We start from the raw sequence: 23,701 nt of genomic DNA, 5'->3' as shown, positions 1-23,701 counted from the left end.
CAATAATTCAACTTTACTCAAGTGAATTAACCCCATTTTTAATATACTTAAAAACACATGTCAATAAAAGCATTTACATCAGGCATACAGAATATGTCATCTCAGCCATTTAGAATATACAGCAGTGACAATCACACGAAGTGTGAGAAAAACATTCGGTTTCAAGTGTAACATCTTAGAAGTACATTCAATAGTAAAACCTTTCATCTGAGCAACAAGGTTAGGTTCATGTGTGTGTGTGTGTGTGTGTGTGTGTGTGTAATTGTGGCTTTGAAATACCATCATCCAATATCAATTTGGATTCAATGTTCTATCTACAACATGCGTGTAACTACTGTGCAACATCCAGCCTAACGTCAAAGTGCAAATCATTTAAAAACAGATGGCATGTCGATTATTTGTGACAAACACTAACGACTAATAGTCTTTGGTGTTGCATCAGACTTCCATATGCCCCCCAACCCCAAAAGAAAATCCTTAAATCTTCTATTATGTTGAGCCACATGGATATAGTGTGACTCAATAATGACTTTAATAAGATACATTTTCTCAGTCCTTATCTTAAACACAAATATCTGATTAATATAAAGATCTCCCACAGAAAAGGTTTTCAAGCAGTAAAATAAAACATGAACAAGATAAAAGTGCCTACAAAAGAACAGCATCATTTGAGTTTTCCCTGATTTTCAAAGAAAATAGAGTGCAAACAATGTCTTTGCGTTCTTCACTCAACATTTTAGGATGCATCAAATCGTCCCTTAATTTTATTTTTTTTTTCAACCCATCCTGTTCAGCTGCATGGTCACACATAGTTTTGGATCAGTACGTTTTTTGTGCTGGAACAGTTTACATATTCTTGAATTATTCTGAGGTTTATTGAAAATGCAGCCAGATAGAAAATGGTTTTAAGGGACAGTGGGCAAGGGGACTCAGGGTGCCGACAACCGTTAAGACACTCTCGTTATTTGACCACAAGTAACGTTAAAAGTTACTTACAAATCATGTTCGTAGATCTGGGGTACAGATGATGACATGCAACAACTAACCAGAACAAGATGAAAGAGGACAGGACAGGATGTTGGAAACAAGGAAGGCAGTGCGACTGATGAGTGGTATGGAGGGATGATTTATAGGTGTTAATTTTCCCATCATAAACAATTCAAGTCAATACTGTCTCCGTGGAACTTATTTGTGAATGATCATCATATTACATGTATGTCAACTGGTATATGGAGTTGCTGAGCTGGCACCCTGAGGAAGGGTAGGGGTCAAGCCAAGAGAAATGTAAAGACCCAGCACCCACCCTATTACTTTGGTTAACAGGTCCTGACTGGCAACCATTATCCCTGTGCCGTGATCGTGTGGTGGGATTGTCGTGCATTAAAATTAGGGAGACTGGGCGAGATGATCACAGGGCACGAAATGACCCGGAACCGTCCACGACTAGCTCTCCAAACGATGTGGAAATATCTGTGGTAGAGAAGAGAGGGATGACCACACTGGAGACCAGCACCAATCTGCCACGACACAGCCCAGCGTCCTCCCTATCATGCCCGTGCCAGTCCCCCAGAGGACCCCCGAATGAGATGTGAACGTATCCAATGTCCGAAATATGTACAGTGATAAGAATACAAATGTGCCGGGTGTGTGATGGAACAGTGGTCCCCAACCACAGGGCTGCGGATCAATTGGTAGTGCCGCCAAAGTAATAATTATTTCCGTTGTATTCATTATCCAAGTCTGAAAAATCTTTCATTTTGAAAAATTACCGGATTCTCAGGGTTACATCTCAGTCACTTGAGCGCCAAATTTACCCCCACAAGGTAGAAAAAAAAAAAAAATTTTGGAAAATTTCTTTTCGATGGGGAAACGGCCCAGTGAAAGGATCGAAGAAGAGCCTACAACTTCCAAGAAAAAGAAAGTTATTAACCACATCATAACACTCCTTTAACTCGGGCTTTTTTGAGGAGCTTTGTGAAGAGATGGCCGCAGATGCGGAAATAAGATGGGTATCCAGAGGGAAATCTCTCACAAGAGTGTTTAAATTACGAGAGCCGCGAAGATTTCTCTAATTTCCGACATCTGTGAACCGGGGTTTTCTGGAGTGGCAGCAACCAAAACAAAACAACATATGAGAGTGGATATACCATCTCATTGCAGAGAAACGAGCTGAGGCCTCCCATTGATTTACGTTATATAGTGAGTTAAAAGTTTCATGCACTTTAAATTCATTTTCGTGGTTTTATTTTATATTTTCGTATCTTATTTTGAAGGCTTGTTTAAACGTTACTCTAGCGACCAGTTAAGAGAGTGCTAGGGCTGTGGTCGCCAACAGAGGGAAATGTTTCAAACTGACAAATCTTTTCTGCTGTCATGGAGTGTTTAATAATAAAAAAAAAAGTTGAACTGTTTTGTAGGTATATTTAGATAAGAAATTTAGAATGGCTGGCTCTTGTTCTTTATTTTTCTGTGTGTATTTTTTACGTTTATTGATTTCATTATTATATTCTCATTTTATTCTTCATTATTGTGTTTTGTATTTGATATTCAAATTAAACAATTTTTGATACAAACAAAGTACGTAACACCCCCCCGTGGTAAAAATTGTCAAGCACTGACCGGTCCGCTGTGATAAAAAGGTTGGGGACCACTGATGTAAAAGGCTAGACTCCCGCAGGCCCAGTATAGCCCAACCAGTAGGAAGGCCACAGAGAAGGGGGGGGGGGGGGTTCGTCCCTACCCACCCCACAGCTAAGCATTGCCCTCAGCCCCCCACATGGAGATCAAGACAAGGCCCTCCAAATCGGGCAAGCGGGCACTTCCCTGGTCCCCAGTGACATAGAGCAGCCCCATTTTAAACTGGATTAGCTGTAAATTACAATTTTTGTCATTGACAATGTATACGTGGTGAATGTCCCCCAGTATTCATTGTCAAAACACTGAGAGGTCTTTTCCCCATTTTGCAAATGAAGATTATTTTGTAAACTTACGAAATTAATTTTGTTTTGTGAGAGTAGCTCCACAACTTTCTGAACAAAAATGGGTTGTTCTGAAGTATTCACAAGTGTGAAGAATCTTTTGAGGATTGTTGTTCGTGCTTGGAGGTATTGAAGAACGTTACCGCCTCTAAAATGAAATTCTTGCCATAAGCTTCTATGTGACATGATTGTAGTGTTTTTGAATAAATGTAGTTTGTCACTTTGTACAGAAAAACAGTGTTTGATTAATTCTCATATTTTCATTTGAAATCCCAAGAGGAAGGAGGGGGTTTTTGAACCTGAGTGAAAAGGCAAAGGTGAAGAGTGCGTAAACAAGGCACCAAACAGTGTCTTACTTGAACCTTTTCACTTTCACGTTTTGTGGATATAGGCCATCAACGACATTTCCAGGGTGAAAATAGGTTAACGTCTGTATAGAAGCCAACCAGCATGCTTATCCTTGCTACTTTGTCACATCGCCGTGTCGTCTGTGTTGGTGTCAACCATAAAAAGAGAAGAAGGATCTTTTCTGTTCCTTTTGGATTGACGCAGCTCTGCCTCGGTGCCACCACGACCACTCAAGGTGTTGTTGTCCCTGCTTTTTGGACGTTTGTCCTCCGTCACAGAGTTGGACCTTTTCATTTCTCTCTTCCTTCTTGTGCCAGAAGAGGAGGTGGTCCTTTGCTGCTGCCGGACTGCTGCCTTACGTGGGATGCCTCCACGCTTGGATTGTCCAGTCCCATTAGTAGGGGTCATGTCTTTGAGCTGTTTATTATCAGTCTGTCCCTGAGCAAACTTAACATCACCGTCGGTCTGGTCCTTAGCAAAGTTGACAAAGACCTGGGCAATGGAGAATATGTTTGTTGTGGTTCATTTATATTTCAGAGGAAGGGTTTCAGCATCGAGGTTGACTGTTAAAAGTTGAACGGTAGTAACTTTTAAACCCGTTAGTATAACATGACAGTAGTACATGATGAAATGATTTTTGAAAAAAAAAAAAAAAAAAAAAAATCAGCTCTCTGCCCCAATCTTGTACTGCTACAAAGAAACCAAGACGACTGTGCAAAACCAACCAATCAGAGACCGAAAGCGTGACTGACAAGGTGTCAATTGTTTACAGCACACGTATAGATGCGATCTTGGATTGCAGCAGCTTTGCTGAAACTATGGTGGTATTTCCACATCTGGGGAGAAAAACAACGTATCCCTTGTTTGAAGACAACGGGACTTCTGGCAGCTGTGAGTATTCAGAAGTGACGCCGAATTAGGGAAATTTGTTTGACGGGTAGGTGTATAAACTCTTTCATTTTTAATTGTACGTCCCCAAAAATAGAAATTCCAGGTACATCACAGGGGAATCCGTACAACAAAAAAGTCCATGTGTTAAATAAATGAATACAAAAACCTGGATTACCAATAGTGAGCATGTGCATAACGACCACAGCGTAGACAATAGATGAACAGCACAGATTCAGACTTTTTTGGATTAAACAAAGCTTGAGAAAAACAGTGACATTGACTATTGTCAACTATTTTGATTGGCAATATAGTCGTGACTAGTCAACTAATCTTGGCAACCCTTCTTTTCCTTTCGGCTTGTCCTGTTAGGGGTCACCACAGCGTGTCATCTTTTTCCATCCAAGCCTATTTCGTGCATCTTCTTCCCACCCACTGCCCTCATGTCTTCCCTCACATCCATCAACCTTTTCTTTGATCTTCCTCTCACTCTTTTGCCTGGCAGTTCCATGCTCAGCACCCTTCTACCAATATACTCACTCTCTCAACTGTTAACATGTCCAAACCATTGAAGTCTGCTCTCTCTCACCTTGTCTCCAAAACATCCAACTTTGGCTGTGCCTCTTATGAGCTCATTTCTAATCCTATCCAACCTGGTCACTCCGAGCGAGAACCTCAGCATCTTCATTTCTGCCACCTCCAGTTCTGCTTCCTGTTGTTTCTTCAGTGCCACCGTCTCTAATCCGAACATCATGGCCGGCCTCACCACTGTTTTATAAACTTCTCCCTTCATCCGAGCAGAGACTCGTCTGTCACATAACACACCAGACACCTTTCGCCAGCTGTTCCAACCTGCTTGGACCCGTTTCTTCACTTACTTACCACACTCACCATTGCTCTGGATTGTTGACCCTAAATATTTGAAGTCGTCCACCCTCGCTATCTCTTCTCCCTGGAGCTTCACTTCTCCGCCTCCACCCCTCTCATTCATGCACATATATTCTGTTTTACTTCGGCTAATCTTCGTTCCTCTCCTTTCCAGTGCGTGCCTCCTTTTTTCTAATTGTTCCTCCGCCTGCTCCCTGTTTTAACTGCAGATCACAATATCATCTGCGGAGATCATGGTCCAAGGAGATTCCAGTCTAACCTCGCCTGTCAGCCTATCCATTACCACTGCAAACAGGAAGGGGCTCAGAGCTGATCCCTGATGCAGTCCCACCTCCACCTTAAATTCCTGTCACACCTAAGGCACACCTCACCATTGTTCTGTTGCCCTAATACACGTCCTGTACTATTCTAACATATTTCTCCACCACACCAGACTTGCGCATGCAGTACCACAGCTCCTCTCTCGGTACCCTGTTACCGGCTCTCTCTAGGTCTACAAAATCACAATGTAGCTCCTTCTGACCTTGTCTGTACTTTTCAGATGTTATCTTTTGCACATACACGTTAATATGGAAGCTAATGATTGAAGAAGAGCAGCTACTAAATCCTTGTCCAGTATAATCATGATCAACACACTGACATTTTTTTTTTAATCCATTTTAGCACATATCCCATCTTTGTATGAATCTGCATCTAAATAAAATGCCTAACATGATTCCTTTCTTGCTAAAATCTCAACACTGATTACCTCTGCTTTGATCATAGCACATATTTAGTCCGTGCACCAAATTTTGGGCTAATTGTCCTCACCTGATCCAGGGTGGTCTGTGAAACAGAGGAGTCAGTGATGCCCAGCTCCTCATGCATGGTGGCCAGCACATCAAACACGCGAGACAGGCAGCAGGCATGCGCTGGAAGCTGGTAGTGCCGCACGTTCTGGTGCTGCTCCTTCAGCTCAATCATGGGGAAGCTCGTCTTCATGTAGTTGGTGACAGGGCACGTGTCCGAATTGGATTCACTATCGCTCAGACGAATGATGATGGTGTAGCCGTCACCAAATCTGTTTCAATAACAACATGGTTATTTATTGCCTTTTCTGCAGCAAATTGGCACTGATTTATATCAACTATGCGAAGCCATGTTGGCATTTCAGCTAAAGCCGTTACACAAATGAGCTAGATTCCCTTTATTTGCCAAAGTGATTTTTATTACCTGTTCTTCAAGTGCTGCACGGAGCCAAGACACTGGAAACTGCCATTGACCATGATGGCCATTCTGTTGCAGAGAGCCTCACATTCCTCCATACTGATCAAACAAGTCAAACATAAAAGCAATCGCATTTCTGTTGCGCTCACAAACAGTTTTTACATACTTACTGTACACTAAGGATGTACAATAAAATTACTATCAGTGCTGGTGTGATGACGTTTATGATGGATAAATTAATATTTGCTTCTACCTGTGTGAAGTCAGAACAACAGCTCTTCCCTCTCTGGTGAAGCAGAGGATGCAGTTCCACAGGAACCTTTTGGCCTTTGGGTCCATGCCAGTGGTGGGCTCATCCTGACAGCAAAGATGGACATATACGGTGTTGGAAAGGTTCATTTTCTACTCAAACTACTCACTGTTCCAAAAATCAACTAGTTCAGTTAATAGTTCTTTGTTTTTTTTCCTCTATATGTTGCTGAGAAGCTACTGCCCTTAAAATACTGACATTTAATTTTACATTGTTTCCACCAATTCTTTCAAGACTAACAGCCAGCTGCTGCTTTCACCCTACAATCTAAAAAACACGAGCAACTTGATTGCTTTTTTACTCTTATCCAAAATGTGCAAACAAAAACACACAACACAGTATGACAGCAACATTGGTGAAAGGACAGTGATGACTTTGCATCCCTCCCAGCTATCTGACTACATGAAGAAAATATTTTTTTTCCAACATTAGAAAACAATATGAATTCCCCCCCCCCTTCAGTTTCTGCCTCTTGATGACCAACTTATACACTTGTATCAAATACAAGAAAAACATTTTCAGATTTTTTTGCTATATTTTGCTAACATGTCTTCCTTAGTTCCATGTTGGTGAACAAGTTCAATCCTCACCAGAAATATAACAGGCGGTGCGCCAATGAGGGCGATAGCAGTGGAGAGCTTCCTCTTGTTGCCCCCACTGTAGCCCCCAGACTCTTGCTTGGCATACTGGCTCAACCCCATTTTCTTCACACCCCACCGAGCCACCTTGTGACAACGCAAAATGTACAATTGTGTCACATGTTGTTGAGTGGCCTCGTGAAGGTTACGGTGAAACTTAATTTACAGGTGACATAACTTTTTTGGCTAAACATGAGACATTTTATTTATGGCAGAAATTCCCATTATTGTCAAATAGCTTAAAAAAAACAAAAAGGTATACACACACACACACACACACACATTTCAAATCCCGTTAAACCAGAAGGGACTGAGACAACATTTTCAACTTGTTCTTTGTTCCTAATTACCATTACATTTTTATCCAAGCCAATACACGCTAGAATACTATAAGGGAAATGTTATTATTGGTACCTTGGAGACAGATTCCTCAGGGACACCCCGTAGACGGGCATAGAGCTCCAGATGTTCGATGGCAGTCAGTAGGTTGCAGATGGCATCAAACTGTGGGCAGTATCCCATCAGCTGGTGAACCCTATCCAGTTCTCTCAGAACACTATGAAACGCAGGAATGTACGTGTGACGTCACGTGTAATTGAATGGATGTCAGTGGCGAAGCAGCCATTGCAAAAGATGATGATGAAGAAAATGTGAACCTATGGTTGTTGAGGAAAGCCTCTCCAAAGGTGATGGACGTGTCCCCTGTCAGCATACGAAATGTTGTAGTCTTCCCTGCACCATTGACGCCGAGCAGGCCAAAGCACTGGAATGTATGCACATTAATTATTCATCCCTTCAAAGTAATACAGACCATTCATTTCTCACAACATAAAAAAAAAAATGTGCATATTGTATCTCAAATGAAAAAGTTAAGATAATATAGTACACTGTATTCAGATCCACTTCAACATTATGATCAGTACAGAACAATCACATCAAGTCCAATATAAGAGCTGAATAAGAGAAAGTCAATAGAGCTCGTGCATGTGACGTCACCATTTTCACAGCACCATATTGCCGGTCAAACAGAGCTGCTCGACACATTGTGAGAGACACTGAACCGGAAGAGAATATTTACAATACCCGAGACCTGTTTTGCTGTTGGTTGTCACAACACACAAGACAGATATTCACAGAGATCATTCTATGGAATACCAGCTGAAAAAAACAGAAAAGATTGATGGATTTCGGTAATTAACCCATTCGTGGGCAGCATCCCAATTTGGGGACATCACGATTTTCACGCTTTATATTATATCCTTAAGTATATCCAAATATTTAAGTGTTTTAATCTGAAGCCATAATTTGGTATCAGGAGAGAATAACTCATCGATCAAAGTTAGCACAGAGTTATTTCCCGTTCCTTACTGACCCAACATGGCTGCCTCAAGTTATCATATAACTTAACCATAAACGAAAAAAAAGTGTTGATTGTGGCCTGTTAGAAGACTTTTATCTCAATAAGGCAAACGGTCAAAGTTAGCACAGTTATTTCTGTTTCTTCCTGACCCAGCATGGCTGCCTCAAGTTATCATATAACTTAACCATAAACAAAAAAGAAGTGTTGATTGTGGCCTATTAGAAGACTTTCATCTCAATAAGGCAAAAATTGCCACCCTGCAGATCAATGGGTTAAACGTGATGGCTGGTCCACAACCAAATACACACGACTGTGTAGCAATCGCTTCATTTCAGGTAGGAATTATTCTTCTCAATCTCAAATTCCTACGAAGTATTTATAATGCCAAGTTGGCTCATTTGAGAACAATGCGCATTGAAAAAAAAAAAAAAAAGACGGTGTCGTTTCCAACATACATGAAGCGTGTTGTAGCCACATCTTAATCTTCGGCAGACTTATTAAAAAAAAAAGAAAACAAACCATCAGTCACGCAGAGGTTTACCGAAGTTCGTGTGTTTGCAACACGCTTCCATGTACGGGGGCTGAAGCCTATCTCAGCAGTTTATTTTCTTTTTTTAAATACGCACTGGACTCATTTGAGAACAATGCATATTAAAAAAAAAAAAAAAAAGTCTGTCACGGAGACGTTTACCGAAGTGTGGCCGCCAACACATGCTTCCGTGTACGAGGCGCTGACTTGTCCCCCACCCCCAATCATAGTTAATGAATGCAAGTTTGTGTAAAACCAGGGGTCATTTATTTAAATATTGGTATTTGCATTGAAAAAAATCTGAGTGGATCTATCACTAAGTGGGATTTATTCTCGATTGAGAACAGATCCAGCAACGAAGTCTTTGTATGCGTCCAGACTTTTATACGCTGTCAAACTCTCGTGTATAAATGTCGACGACTTATTCACCAGATGTTTAGATCCAGTTGTCCAAGACAAGCGGAAGCTGGTTAATAGTCCAATTTCTCATCGACGAAAACATTGACTTCGCCATTAAATATGGGTTCTCTATGGAAAGTCTCATTTTTCCACCTACCTTTGTTTATTATCACCTTCTAAATGGTTAACGGAATCGGACAAAACTCTAAGTGTTGTCGGCAACTGACTGAGTTAGCATTGAACAATGGTTTGTTTGACTAGCACTTCCGGCCAGTGACGGCCGTAATTTGATGACGTAGGTGCACGAGCTCTATAACCATGGACAGCTCTCAGTAGGATACAGTGCATATACATGACAACTAACTACAGCTACAAAAATACTTTAATACCTTTGACACTGTCGATCATATTTATTATCTTAGCTCTACTGGTAAGAGTTAATATGCTTATGCAAGGGGTCCTAATTTTGTGACTGGTTGCAGTAAAAAGGCTTATCGCTCTCACCTCACCACGAGGAATCCCCAGGCAGAGTTGATTGACTGCTGGTTTTGTACCAGCTTTGTAAATCTAAAAGATGCACACCAACAACACGATTTAATGCATTGAATGTAATGTGTTGAGCCCAATGCAGTAAATGTTTGAGGGTTTTTTTTGCCCATTTTAGTCTGATGCTATTATAAAATCATAAACAAAATACGCACTTTGGTCAGGTTAGTCATGGTGAGGATGTCAGAATTAGTTTTGCCACTTTTGACCCGCTTTCTTTCCCTGGCCACGTCCTCATCTTCTGGGCCAAGAGGAAGACTCTCAGAAACAAACGTCCGTGGCCTGAACACACAAAAGAACAACTGTTCTATACGATGGGACATTTTTAATTTTACATTTTATGCACACACAGTTGAGTAGGAATTGAATAATATTTATAAATTCCAAATTATTCAACACAGCAGAGGCAATTGTCTCCAAAAAGTGAGCATACCTGACACATAACAGACCAAAATAGGAGTTTTGGAAACTTCTGTGACCAATGAAGAACTTGTACTGCAGCATTAAGGTGAAAATAAAGAAGAGAACACCCTCAAGTGCCATAGCGAAGAGATTCTTCCCAACTACGTCCCACTGGAATGGGTCCACGGTCTGCTTGGCGCCTGAAGAAGGAACAACTAGATCATGAACATTCTGGGACTACTTACATGGATCAGCCACAGCTGAAAGAAAATGTCCATGTTAACTGTACACTAGCGTTAATACAATTCAGCGCTCAGTTTCAGCATTGTATTGCATTTAGTTCATTCAGGTGAACCGTATGAATGTACAGAATTTTTTGTGGGCTAGTTTGTATGTTAACTTTTCACTATAATCATACCTAGTCTCTCAAAGGTGTCTGCTATGGCTTGGCTTTTAGCCATATCCATGAGTCCTCGTCCTAAGCAGTAATGAGGGAAAACGAGTAACACCTTCTTCAGTACCCCGTTCACAGCTTGCAAATGCTGTAAATGCACAAAAACGTCCAGAAATTCAAACAAGCAAGATTTAAAAATTGGAAATGTAATATGTGGAGTCCTAGACACAACTGCCTGATAATAAATATAGATGGATGATTTTACCTCATCGTCAAACAATTCCAAAACAAATGTTGCAATACTGCCATTAATCCCAATGAAGAGGTTGACAGAGGTCAAAACAATGTAGGCTGTGCTGGGAAGGGTGAACACAAAGGATGCTGGGTACATCAGGGGGGTGATGGACCACCTGAAGTGAAATTAACAATGGAGGACACACATACTGACAAGACAGCGTTGTGTGTGTATGTATATATCTATATTGTGTGTGTGTGTATACATTATAATGCAGTTAGGGCAAAAACAGCCTGTGCTACATACAAACAAAACCCATCTCTTTGTTTGTAATACAGGCTTTGTATTCATAATTGTAAACAAAAGAATAAGATAATTTATGAGGATCAAGATGAGGCCATGTGAAGTTATCTCCCTTGAAATATAAAATAAATACAACTCAGAATATTTTGTATTAAACATACTGGAAAATATCCCAGCGCTGACATGAGTCACACTAACGTGTGCTGAGTTTGGATGACTTTAGGAGGATAAAAGGAAAAATGTGAGCAAACTCCTAACGCCTAAACATACCCATAAAAGAGGAGAAGCATGATGAGAACCGGCAGGTTGGTCTTTGAGACGTATGCGTCCTGCTGGAAACTGATGAAGATGAGCACCACGATGAAGGCCGGGACTGTGTAGTTCAACTGAGGCAAAGGCAAAATAGAAACAAAAATAGGATTAACCCTCCGGGCTCGATAAAACCCATTCGTGTCGACCTTGTTTCATTTGAAAATACAAACTTTTTAGCTGCGTTCGTGAATCTGTAATTAAACTTCCCAAGGGGGTGGATTTTTGTCTTATTTTGTCATTTCCCAGTTCCACTTTTGTAAAGGTACCAATAATACTGTTTTCATCAAGATGATCAAATTATAAAATTCGATATTACAGCCTCTGTTGCCCAAATTTTAACTCATTATTTACAAGGTTGAATCATGTACTTCAGGTAAAGTGTGTCTTGTTCTAATTTTGTCTTTTTATGTTTTCTACTTTTTTAATCCAGGGGCAGGCCTTCCTGTGAGTTTTCATTTCACCCCATTCTTTCTCTCGTGGCTTTTCAGGTACTCCTCCCACAATACACAATCATGCATGTTAGGTTCATAGATCATTTTACACTTGAAACTACGTGAGTCCCAGGATGCACGTATGAAAACAATAAGTGTCAGCCGCAGATCAATGAGCCCCTATATTTTGCCATCACAGAATCCACCAAGTAATCTTATACTTTCATTTTCTTTGCTTCTATCTCAGTGTGTTGTGTGCTTACTTTTTTAGGAGTATCTATTTTTTCAAAAATGATCATGACAAGTGTCATTGTTATTTATTTTATGCCACTGATATAGTAATAATCCATTTTCTTAGTCGCTTCTCCTCACAAATGTCGCAGGAAGTGCTGGAGCCTTTCCCAGCTGTCAACCGGCAGGAGGCAGGGTACACACGGAACCGGTTGCCAGCCAATCGCAGGGCACATCCGAGACAAACAGCCACACTCACAATCACACCGATGGGCAATTTAGAGCGCTTAATTAATATTGCATGTTTTTGGGATGTGGGAGGAAACCGGAGTCCCCGGAGAAAACCCACACAGGCACAGGGAGAACATGCAAACTCCACAGGCGGGTCCGGGATTGAACCAGAGACCTCGGGACTGTGAGGCCAACGCTTTCCAGCTGAGCCACCATGTCGCCTATTCATATTAGAGCATAATAATTCAAGCTCAGTTTGGCATGGTGGATGACTGGTTAGCACATCCGCCTCCCAATTCCAAGGACCGGGGCTTAAATCTTGACCTCGCTTATGTTGAATTTGCATTTTTTTGCCCCGTCCATGAGGGGCTTTACTATGGGTACTCCAGTTCACTCCCACAACCCAAAAACATGCAGGGTAGGTTAAGCGAAGACTCTAAAATCCCCCTGTATGTATGAATGCGAGTGTGAATGATTATCTGTGCCCTGCGACCAGTTCAGAGTGTACTTCGCCTTTCCCCCCAAGAGAGCTGGTATAGGCTCCAGAACACCCACGACCATGTGAGGATAACCGGAGTAGAAGATGAATCTATTGTGCAAGTACATCTTATTCAACATTGGTATTGTAATGTAGAACAATAAATAAAATCTTACACAACAAATATATCCATCCATGCATTTTCTTCACTGCTGATCCTTACGAGGGTCGCGGGGAGTGCTGGACTCTATCCCAGTTGTCAATGGGCAGGAGGCGGGGTCCACCCTGAACTGGTTTCCAGCCAGTCGCAGGGCACATCGAGACAAACAGCCGCACTCGCAATCACACCTAGGGGCAATTTAGAGTGTCCAATTAATGTTGCATGTTTTTGGAATGTGGGAGGAAACCAGAGTGCCCAGAGGAAACCCACGCAGGGACGGGGAGAAGATGCAAACTCCACACAGGCGGGTTTGGATTGAACCCGGCACCTCAGAACTGTGAAGCCAACGTGGCACCACAAATATATAGCAGCTAAAATAAATATTTATTGACGCCTCCCTGGCGAGGTGTTCCAGGCATGTCCAACTAGGAGAAGAACCCGGGGTTGACCCAGGACACGCTGGAGAGATGATGTCTCCTGGCTGGCCTGGGAACACCTCGGGATTAGCCCCACACCCCACCTTCAGTGAAGAGCTGGATGAAATTGCTCGGGAGAAGGAAGTCTGGACCACCTTGCTAAAGCTACTGCCCCCGTGACCCGACCTCAGCTAAGCAGAAGAAAATGAATGAAGATACTTTGGGAACCATGAGGTCGGATGACCTCAATTGATTCAACCGGTGTGCCCAAATACAATTATCCATTTAGTTGTCATTTAGTCTTTTTATGTACCCACCATGTCCCAGCAAAAGTTTGCCACCCAGTAGACAACTGGTTGGACGCCGCTGACAAACTGGAGGTGTTTGGCTTTACTGGCTCTTTCTTCAATCAGGAAAAGCACAAAGCTGGCTGGCACAAAGGACATGGCAAAGATCACACAAACTGAAAGCAGAACATCCACTGAGCTTGATGTCCTAAAAAAAAAGGACAAAAGAAAAAGTATAAATTATTATTGCATAAATGCATTTTAATCACCATATTCATCACCAGTAGAGTACTTACATAGCCATCTGGTTAAGCTGGTTCTTGGTGAGGTTCAGTGGGTGATTATAGGCAGTGATGCTTTTTTGTCCTGGTGGATCGGGTGGTAGTCCAGCTCTGAGCAAGCCATTGCTCAACACATTCACAAATGACACCATAGAGTGCCAGCCTTTGTTGTTGAACCACACCTGTATGCAGCAGAAAGGCAAGAAAAATACTTGGCAATGATGAAGTCAGAAATATTCCTTGGCTTGTGGATTGGGTAATTCTTTCAAGACAAAAAGAAGTAACGATACCTTGACATTGTTAGGTGTATCAAGGCGTTCCAGAAAACCTGGCAGCTTGCTTAAGAATTTATTAAATGTACTATTCTGTGAAGAATCAGAAATATTACAACGCTCAAGAGTTGGGAACAACATACAGAAGGGGTAAAAAAAAAAAAAAAAAAAAAGCATAAAATACCTGTGGAATTGAGTAACGTGTTCTGATCTTCCCGACTGAAACGTCGACATCCTTGAATGATTTCCGGACACCTCCCAAAGAGAAGCCCCCATACCTGCAGTGCAATGACTTGAGTAACTCCCACATGGCTGAAATAGAACATGCCTTGAAAAATCAATTTTCCCCTAATTTACCTTAATTCATTCACGGACTTCTTAATCTTCATGCTGTAAGAGAGAACACTTTTTTTTTTTGTGGTCACATTGTGTTGGCCAAGATTCAGGGATTCATTTTAAATGCTCTACTATGTGAAAAAAAAATCCTATATTCCTTAAAATAGCCAAATATAAAATATTTGAACTTAAAGGGCCACTGTCATGAAATGCATGAGTTATTGTATATTAATGAAAAAACGGCAGCTGACATGGATCCATGCGTTTTTTCACCACAAAACATGATTTTGACGTATACAGCTTTTTGTAACTCCCACCATGAAAATTCTCTCAAAGGATTTGTTTTGGAGAAGAAGCAGGAAGTAACGTACATGGCAGGACCGCCCTCAAGTGGACTCCTTTGTTTCTATCAGTTTTACCTCCGGGAAGGTAGCTCGTTGTTCCTTCATGTTAAGCCAAAATGCTGGCTCGTTGCATTGCTGGACATAGCTTGAACACTCGGGAGGATGGATTTACCCTTCATAAGTTTGCAAGAGACCCGGTTCGTCGTAAAAAATGGATTGCACAGGTACAATGGACGAGAGCCTTGTGGGTTCAAAATGACAGGTAGGTGTGTATACACCTACTAAAAAAAAAAATAAGTTTGGGGCGGACCATGTAATCCGTCTCTCATAACATAACAAAAGATCCGGTACGTATGACAGGCGTGCTAAATGTGTCGATGTGCGCGTCGGACGGCGGCGGCTCTTGAACAACGCTGCCGGCAATGCCGCACTCAGCCGCATGCGACGACAACGCCATAACACAACCCGGCTCGGCTCCGTGATAAGCCACCTCGGCGCCGAAAATGACCCACCCCAGTCAAGGCGCTGCGTCCGCTAGTTGCGGCTTCGGCGAAGGCTGCGTGTCGGCTCTGAAGAATACTGCCAACAATGCCCCACTCAGCCATGTGCTACGACAACGCCGTAAAGCGCCCAAGCTCAATGGTGTTGTTCATCGTGGACGGTGTAAAAACGCCGTAATGCAGCCCGGCTCGGCGCCATGATAAGCCACCCCGGGCCGCGATGGCTTATTTCCACCGCGGGAATGGATCGGACAGGGAGGCGGTTTGGCCGTGATCGCATATCATCTGAATATGGCTCGAAACAATACGGCAATATTGCTCCGGTAACTTCACTCGGTTGTGTGATGTTCTCTTCTTCGAAAAGAGCTTCCGTGTCAGAAGGGGCGTGTGTGTCCGCCATAGTTTGTCCACCACGTGTTTTCATTGGCGAATGTCCAGGGTGACGTCATGGACAGCCAATATGACCACTTGGATGTCGTTGAATTGCATTTTCGCAACTTTGCGCATGGATGACGCACTCTCCGCTCATATTTATTTTTTCATATAGACATTGAAGTGAATAATGTTATATGTATTTTTCGTTACAATATCTATTTCAGAATGTTTATAGGGATGACACTTGACCTTTAAGGTCTCTTACAGTCATGTACTGAGGAAATTTTCTACCTGAGAAAACACCATAATACTATTTGATCACCGTGATTAAAGTAGAACGATTCCCTTTACCTGCCTTTAATGTCTTATACGGAAAAAAAATATTAAATGCATTTTCCATTAATTTCAATTAAAAAAAGTCTAAAGTTGAATACAATAGGAAATAAATATTACATTATATCTGATTTGCCGTACCTTTTTTTAAGAAGTTGTGAGTAGGTCTTCACCAGGTAATCTGACACGTTGTAGCTTGTCATGTTTTGCAGAATAAGACCATTACCCCTCTTGACCTGAAATTTCAATTAAATAAGGTGAAATCGGAAAACATTTGACATCATACACACAATACCCGTTATCTGCTGCTCACACTTCATTAATAAAAAGTTGTTTACAAACAAGTTATTTTTTTTCAATGCATTTTTACCACCCTCATTTATTGCTGCAGTGTTTAGATTTCTTAAATAATTTGCAGTAGGGCGCACACATGAATTTCCCCTCCGGGGCACATTAAAGATCTATATTTATCTCAGTGTTTGTAGCTGTGTAACTAAAGAAACAAAGAAAATGCAGAGAGGATTGTATTAATATAAAAATGCTCCATAGGGGCTGAGACCAGAATAGCGATCACATCAGAGCAATCCAATTAGATGTGTGACTATTTTAACACAAAACATCTTCAGGCTGAAAAATAATTTTGCTCTTTGAAAATATAATGAGCGCAAGAATTCATGCAATATTGACTTCAATCAGTAAACATCCGTTGTTACTGTCAACAAATGTTGGATCCACGTGAATCAGTAAGGATGCAAAATCATGACTTCACACCAACCCAGAGGTGAGGAAACATTTTGGCTTATGGTCCATATAGACAGAAAATTTGACAGGCGGGCCAGCCCTGGACCACATGCTTACATATCAAAAATACATCTAAAAAAATGGCTATTGTAGTGTCGATACTTAAATTTACTTTTAATGGGAACAGTGTTGTTTTGGTCATAAGTGCATCAAAGTTTGGTGCAATTCCCAAAACACATCTGAGGTGTTCATCACCCAGCTGGGATCTGTAGGACATTTTGTTGGTGTTCATCGTACTAAGTCTGTTCACATGCATACCAGGATGTAAACACCACCAGTATCCTCTGTGCCATCTTCTGAATTTGGGGAAATTTCGCTGTGCTTAATGAAGGATAAAACTTTTAAGATAGTATCAGATTTGGGATCAATCAATTTGAATATGAAGTTCCCGTGGTGCTGTTTCAGGGTCTTATGTGATAGAATCCTGAACTGCAGTTTGTCATATAAAAGTGGTTTGTTGAGCCTACAAAACTGATTTCAACCGCTGAGCCGTAGCCATCAGTTCCTATCTTGGAACTGCAGTGAAAAATGCACTTTGTACTCCATTCATTACTAAACACGTGCCACTCACTGTCAACTTTTCTTTTCTTTCGCACTCTTATGGTTGGTGAAGGGTTCAGAGTAGTAACAGACTAAGTACAGGGCAGCCAAATTATCGCTGCGTATTACAGGACAAGGTCAAATGAATGGAGCCATGATGTGAGTGATTCTGTACTAATCTTTGCCAGGTTGGATTGAAATGATAAATGGCCCCGATTTGGCCCATGGGCCATAGTTTGTGCACCCCTGCACTAACCTGTGGAGGTGGAAGTCCGCCGGCTCCCTCTGGACATTCTGGGAGTATTCGTAGAATCTCCTTTGTGCTGCACTCACAGTTAGGAGAAGGCATCTCCATGCTCCAGTTGCCTTTGGCGAACATTTGCCAAGTAGAGTGGGGGACCTGAGGCCGTCTGAACAAAGTTTCCTTTTTGCTGTCAGGCTTGTGGCTCCTGTAGTAACACGGGACAGTGGACAATGTGGAAGCACCAATTGCAGTCCAGCACAAACAGAGCCACTGCAGGGTTGAGTGTAAGTATAAAGGTTCCCTAATTTTTACCGCAAATGTTTTTGAGCATTTGAATCTTACGTGGGGCTGTTCTCTTTCTCCATACACTTGGTGTCAAAACTTGGCATGTCCATAACAGCTTCCAGTAGCTTCTCCAGGGCTGGATCTCCAGGAACATCATTGCTGTAAATATGTGACCACGGATTAAAGTGCAAAGATAAAATACTGCGTCGTACGAGGGTGATGTGCCCCACCAATAAAAATGAAAGGTAACGGAGAATATTCAGCACTTTATTTTTTATACATTTGTTTTTCAATTCCATTTCCAATCACACATAAATCATTTTTTTACATACCATATCAAAATAAGTCCCTCCAAAAAAAGTAAAAGCAGTACAGATGAGTTCATTTGGTACTTGTCAGAATCTTTGATGCTATCGCAAAACCCAACATGCTGTCGAGCACAGTGTGAAGAAGCAACTTATTTACAGCAAAGTACAGTACTGTAGTTACAAGTCCCCTCTGCTGATCAATAAAAGAAATTCCATTTTCATGCACTTAAATTAAGCAAGCAAGCACAGACCAACTTGGGTGACTATTTTAAGTATACCTGAAGAAGGTGTACTGTTCTCCATACATGCAAGGGTGGAGCTCCAGCGGTGGGTACTTCCCTAACTTTGGTACAATAAGACAGACCATCAGGGCGACCAGCACAAACACAGCCGGCAGAACAATCTGTAGCACACAAACAGAGTAGTGAGTGAACCCCCGTTTATTGCAGGGGACACCTTCTCGACCCTCATGCAATCAGTGAAAACCTGCCATGTAGCGACAACGTGTAATAGTGTATCTTTACACACATGCATACGGTTGAAGGCACCGTTTACATACAAAATATTCAAAAGAAATTATCTCATTATTGTGGCATTAAACAAAATTAAATAATTTTACTCTGATTTGACTTCAGAAAGGCGGCACGGTGAGTCAGCTGGTAAAGCGTTGGCCTCACAGTTCGAAGGTCCCGGGTTCAATCCTGCACCCGCCTGTGTGGAGTTTGCATGTTCTCCCCATGGCTGCGTGGGTTTTCCCCGGGCACTCCGGTTTCCTCCCACATCCCAAAAACATGCTCAATGTGCCCTGTGATTGGCTGGCATGGCAACCAGTTGAGGGTGTACCCCGCCTCCTGCCCGTTGACAGCTGGGATAGGCTCCAGCACTCCCCGCGATCCTTGTGAGGATAAGCGACTAAGAAAATTGGTGGATGGACTTCAGTGAGACAAAAAATGAAATGGGTGTTTTTTTCAGTGTATGAAAATATCTGGCTTCAACATTTTTGTTTTATATGTATATTTCTTTTTTTTTATTTTATCATTGGATGCCCCCCAGAAATGTGTGCATCAAATGTATTGAAAATACTGTATGGAAGGCCTTTGAATATTCTAATTCATCCAGATCATTTCACTGTCAGAGCATTTAATCCAGGGGTGTCAAACTCAAATTCACAGTGGGCCAAAATTTTTAATTGAACAAAGCCGCGGGCCAAGGTTGAACAAATGAACCTTTTAATATGGAACCAAACAAGTGTGTAACACTTGTAATACCAGCAGGCCACCTCTAATATTAATTTGAAATTGCCCCGCGGGCCAAATCGGGCCTGAGTTTGACACCTATGATTTAATCAATCGCAACTGGACTGTTCTGCTTGTCTTAGAAGACGTTTTACCTCTCACCTTATGAGGCTTCATCAGTTCATGCAACAAGGCTAAGTTAGGACGCACTAACCCACTACCATACATATTGTAGTGCACAGGTGTCAAATTCGATTCGATTCGACCCGCCACATCATTTTATGTAGCCTGCAAAAGCAAATAAAAATTGCTCACTGTTCTGGTATACAGTAATACCAAGGAGATATTTGCAAATATTTTTTCTCATCAATCCCATTTTGAATAGAAATGTAACTGTTGAAAAAAATGTTTTTTATAGGCTTCTGATTTCAAGACAGCAGCAGGGTGGAGCAGCTGTAAAGAGTTGGCTTCACAGTTCTGAGGTCCTGGGTTGAATCCCGACCTTGCTTGTGTGGAGTTTGCATGTTCTCCCCGTGCCTACATGGGTTTTCTCTGGGCACTCCAGTTTCCTCCCACATCCCAAAAACATGAATTAATTTGACAATCTAAATTGCCCCTCTGTGTGATTGTGAGTGCAGCACTTGTCTGTTTCTATGTGCCTACCAGTTCAGGGTGTACCCTGCCTCCTGCCCGTTGATAGCTGGGATAGGCTCCAGCACAACCGTGAGGATAAGCGGCAAAGATGTGGATGTTTTCAAAACTGGCTATTAAGCAATGGGATGAGTATCCGATATCTAATTACAGTACATGAAGTAATCTTTCATTTGTATGTGTAGCGGCCCTACCAGGGATGTCATAATTGCCATGTGGACAGTGACAAAAATGAATTTGACCACCGTTTGTAGTGGCTCCACACATGTGCCTTTCAGAGGTGTGGCCTGGTGAGGTGATGTGACATCGGCGAGTCTGCATGAGTGTCTGGCTGAGAACTGCAGCGGATATGAGTGTTTATAGTTTTAGAAGCAATCAAACAGCTGAAAAGTGCATTGTCAACTGTGGTTCTCCTCTCCCACATGTGAGGGCATTACAGCTCGTGTTTTGTAAAATTCCTTAAAAAATATATTTACAAAGAAACATGATAGAGCAGGGGAACGCTTTATCATTTCTGAGTGACACAGATCGGATTAATGAATGGGAAAGAATACCTTCTCCTTAATAGTGGAAGACATTTCCTCTGCTGTGTTCTTTCTGTTCACCTGAGCAAAGATGCCTCGACGACTCCTGCGAGCATACAGCCATCGTTTGATAAAGAGGGCCCTCAGATGCTGCCGGGTCAGGTCCCATCCAGTCAGGGTCAAAGCACATTGCCCAGCTCCGCTTGGCAGGTCGGTCTCCTCAGGTTCTGTTACGGAACATTTTCAACGGATATGTCATCACACAATAGCGTCGACGTTTATCAATAGATTTGAACTCATCAAAGAGCAAAACATTCTAAAAGTAAAAGGTAAGCCTTTATTTTTTCCTCAGTCCAAACATTTTTTTGATTCATAAACATTTGAGAAGTTTTAAGATGACCTCACGGACAAGATTTTTTTTCTATCTGACAAAGCGATGCTTAGCATCAGACACCCTCTGTCTGAAGGACGTGCTCGGCCTCACGTCAAAGCACACTGAAGCCCCCTCAGCGCACGTGCACACACGCACACAAAATGAATGGGGAACTCAAGGGCAATGTGCTTTGCTAAGTGCACGCGCGCGCACGCACACATGCGCACACACACACACACACACACACACACACACACACACCTATCTTGAGCTCTTCTCCATGATGCCCATGTTTGTTCTTCTTTTGCGCTTGCTGAGGATCATCAGGCTGCAGCTCTGGTTCTGCATTAACTTCAGTTTCTTCTGCCACTTGTAGAAAGATCTGGAAAAGATATTAATTTTTCTTTTTTTTTTACACAGTGTAGTAGTATTGGAATTAGGAGATTGTTAGTTTTGGGTTTTTGATCGGAAGTTAAAACGAAATTTACGTCAAAGGGTTTCCATAAATAACTTATCCCTTTCAGTTATTTAGGATAGTTATAGCACCACCTGTTGCTTTGGTATGAATATGACAGTCTGCAAACGTGTTTTTATGGGGGAAGAAATTTACTTACATCCTCCAGTTTACTGTCAGACAAGCCATAGCTGCTAATTCCAAAGTCACTCAGATTCTGATCCAGTTCAAACAGGAAGACAGCCAGGCTTCTGCTTTCGATGGATCTCTGGGGTAGATTTATCACCGCTTCAGAATGTGACTCCTCTACCAGACTGGCACCAGGAAAGTGGCGCTGTGCCAGGGACAGCAGTGGAGCCATCGCTACAAAAAAAAAAAAAAGAGCCCAATCAGTACATGTCAAAATAATAAAACAATCACAATAATGATCTCCCTAACACATTAGATTTCCATTGAACACTCACATGAGGTATCCCACTTTCCCAGACGAGTGTCTCCATTGTGTACGGTGGATACGTCTCCATTTCTTAATAAATCGCTCTCCTGAAACACATTACACGTCCACTGATTCGTTTTCACACAATATTTCTTTGATATCTTGTGACTTTCAGCATCAATCAAAACTCAACACTGACATTATAAAGGAAAAATTAAAGACCCTACAAAGTTAATTCAAATATTTGCTCGTAAACATATTAAACACATTTCAAGACAATTCCTGAAAAGATGCAGAAAGATTGACAACTGTGTCGGACTTAATTATGTCAGCCTTAACTTTTTCAGTATTTCAGTCTAGCATGAGGCCCCCCCCCACTATATACCGGAAGAACTGTGTGCATTAGATGGATCTTCCCTGGATTCCCCACAATTTATACAACAGCTTAGTGTCATGTTTAAAATACCCAAGTGTTATGTATTTTCTGTTACTCTTGTTGAAAGGCAATGCATTGTGGTTACAGTACATAACTAGTCTAAAGCATGTGCTCAAATGTCATGTAGTGTGAAGCACAGAGTAAATAATGTCTGCCAGGTCTTTAATAAACAGTTAACTTGTAGTGTCTGTTGTGTGGACCTACACACCTACACAACACCAGTTGAAGAAGTAACAAATTGAATGAGCCTCCATTGCTATTACAAAAAAATGCTAGATGGAAGAATCCATTTGACAGTTGAGTGGAGTGCGATTTCAGCATTCACAAGATGTTTCTATTTTCACTTCAAAGGGACTTTTAAGTGTTGGAACAGAATTACACTTCTGTTTCATCCTTGTACTGATACATCCATCAATCCATGCATTATCTTTGCCACTTATCCTCACGAGGGTCATTGGGAGTGCTGGAGCCTATCCCCGCTGTGAACGGGGCAGGAGGAGGGGTACACCCTGAACTGGTCACCAGCCAATTGCAGGGCACATGGAGACAAACAGCTGCACTCACAATCACACCGAGGGACAATTTAGAGTGTCCAATTAATGTTGCATGCTTTTGGGATGTGGGAGGAAACTGGAGTGCCCAGAAGAAACCCACGCAGGCATGGGGAGAACATGCAAATTCCACACAGCGGGTCCGGTTTTTAACCTGGGACCTCAGAAGTGTGAGGCCAACGCTTTACCAGCTGAGCCACTTTTCCGCCTGTACTGATACATACTAAAATTTAAAAAAAAAAAAAAAAAAAAAAAAAAAAATCAATAAAAGTGCTGATACCTTTTTTACCACAGTCAGGGAGTAGCCAGATCCCAGTTTAGATTTAAGAAAGAGCGGTGAGCCGCAGCAGCGCAGCCTTCCTTGGGAGATAATGGCAATGCGATCACCAAGTAACTCTGCCTCGTCCATGTAGTGAGTGGAGAGGATGATGGTTCGCTCTGGCAGAAAAAGA

General features: G+C 41.9%; 1 protein-coding gene across 7 annotated transcripts in view; it reads right to left on the bottom strand.

Annotated features, from left to right (window-relative positions):
• Nucleotides 1–22: 22 nt before the first annotated feature.
• abca7 (ATP-binding cassette, sub-family A (ABC1), member 7) overlaps nucleotides 23–23,701 on the bottom strand; it is a 39,541-nt gene continuing 15,862 nt past the window's right edge. For 5 of the 7 annotated variants that reach the window (XM_061826257.1, XM_061826254.1, XM_061826256.1 and 2 more), the window contains 27 exons: nucleotides 23,530–23,687; nucleotides 22,291–22,369; nucleotides 21,987–22,189; nucleotides 21,634–21,754; nucleotides 21,081–21,226; nucleotides 18,868–18,992; nucleotides 18,339–18,440; nucleotides 18,009–18,201; nucleotides 16,553–16,647; nucleotides 14,881–14,913; nucleotides 14,708–14,801; nucleotides 14,542–14,616; nucleotides 14,267–14,433; nucleotides 14,001–14,178; nucleotides 11,695–11,810; nucleotides 11,152–11,296; nucleotides 10,911–11,034; nucleotides 10,524–10,692; nucleotides 10,246–10,372; nucleotides 10,049–10,111; nucleotides 7,913–8,019; nucleotides 7,671–7,812; nucleotides 7,209–7,343; nucleotides 6,562–6,665; nucleotides 6,315–6,407; nucleotides 5,913–6,162; nucleotides 23–3,818 (listed from right to left, as the gene is read on the bottom strand). In XM_061826257.1, coding sequence (XP_061682241.1) covers nucleotides 3,450–3,818; nucleotides 5,913–6,162; nucleotides 6,315–6,407; nucleotides 6,562–6,665; nucleotides 7,209–7,343; nucleotides 7,671–7,812; nucleotides 7,913–8,019; nucleotides 10,049–10,111; nucleotides 10,246–10,372; nucleotides 10,524–10,692; nucleotides 10,911–11,034; nucleotides 11,152–11,296; nucleotides 11,695–11,810; nucleotides 14,001–14,178; nucleotides 14,267–14,433; nucleotides 14,542–14,616; nucleotides 14,708–14,801; nucleotides 14,881–14,913; nucleotides 16,553–16,647; nucleotides 18,009–18,201; nucleotides 18,339–18,440; nucleotides 18,868–18,992; nucleotides 21,081–21,226; nucleotides 21,634–21,754; nucleotides 21,987–22,189; nucleotides 22,291–22,369; nucleotides 23,530–23,687 — 3,713 coding nt within the window. In that variant the 3' untranslated portion in view covers nucleotides 23–3,449. Of the gene's footprint in view, nucleotides 3,819–5,912; nucleotides 6,163–6,314; nucleotides 6,408–6,561; nucleotides 6,666–7,208; nucleotides 7,344–7,670; nucleotides 7,813–7,912; nucleotides 8,020–10,048; nucleotides 10,112–10,245; nucleotides 10,373–10,523; nucleotides 10,693–10,910; nucleotides 11,035–11,151; nucleotides 11,297–11,694; nucleotides 11,811–14,000; nucleotides 14,179–14,266; nucleotides 14,434–14,541; nucleotides 14,617–14,707; nucleotides 14,802–14,880; nucleotides 14,914–16,552; nucleotides 16,648–18,008; nucleotides 18,202–18,338; nucleotides 18,441–18,867; nucleotides 18,993–21,029; nucleotides 21,227–21,633; nucleotides 21,755–21,986; nucleotides 22,190–22,290; nucleotides 22,370–23,529; nucleotides 23,688–23,701 lie in introns of all 7 variants that reach the window. The other 2 variants (XM_061826260.1, XM_061826261.1) reach the window with 2 other exon arrangements.

This window comes from Syngnathoides biaculeatus, chromosome 7, assembly GCF_019802595.1.
Source record: "Syngnathoides biaculeatus isolate LvHL_M chromosome 7, ASM1980259v1, whole genome shotgun sequence".
NCBI classification, from domain to species: Eukaryota; Metazoa; Chordata; class Actinopteri; order Syngnathiformes; family Syngnathidae; genus Syngnathoides; species Syngnathoides biaculeatus.
Note: the sequence above shows the minus strand (reverse complement) of the source record. Positions and strands in the feature narration are given on the sequence as shown.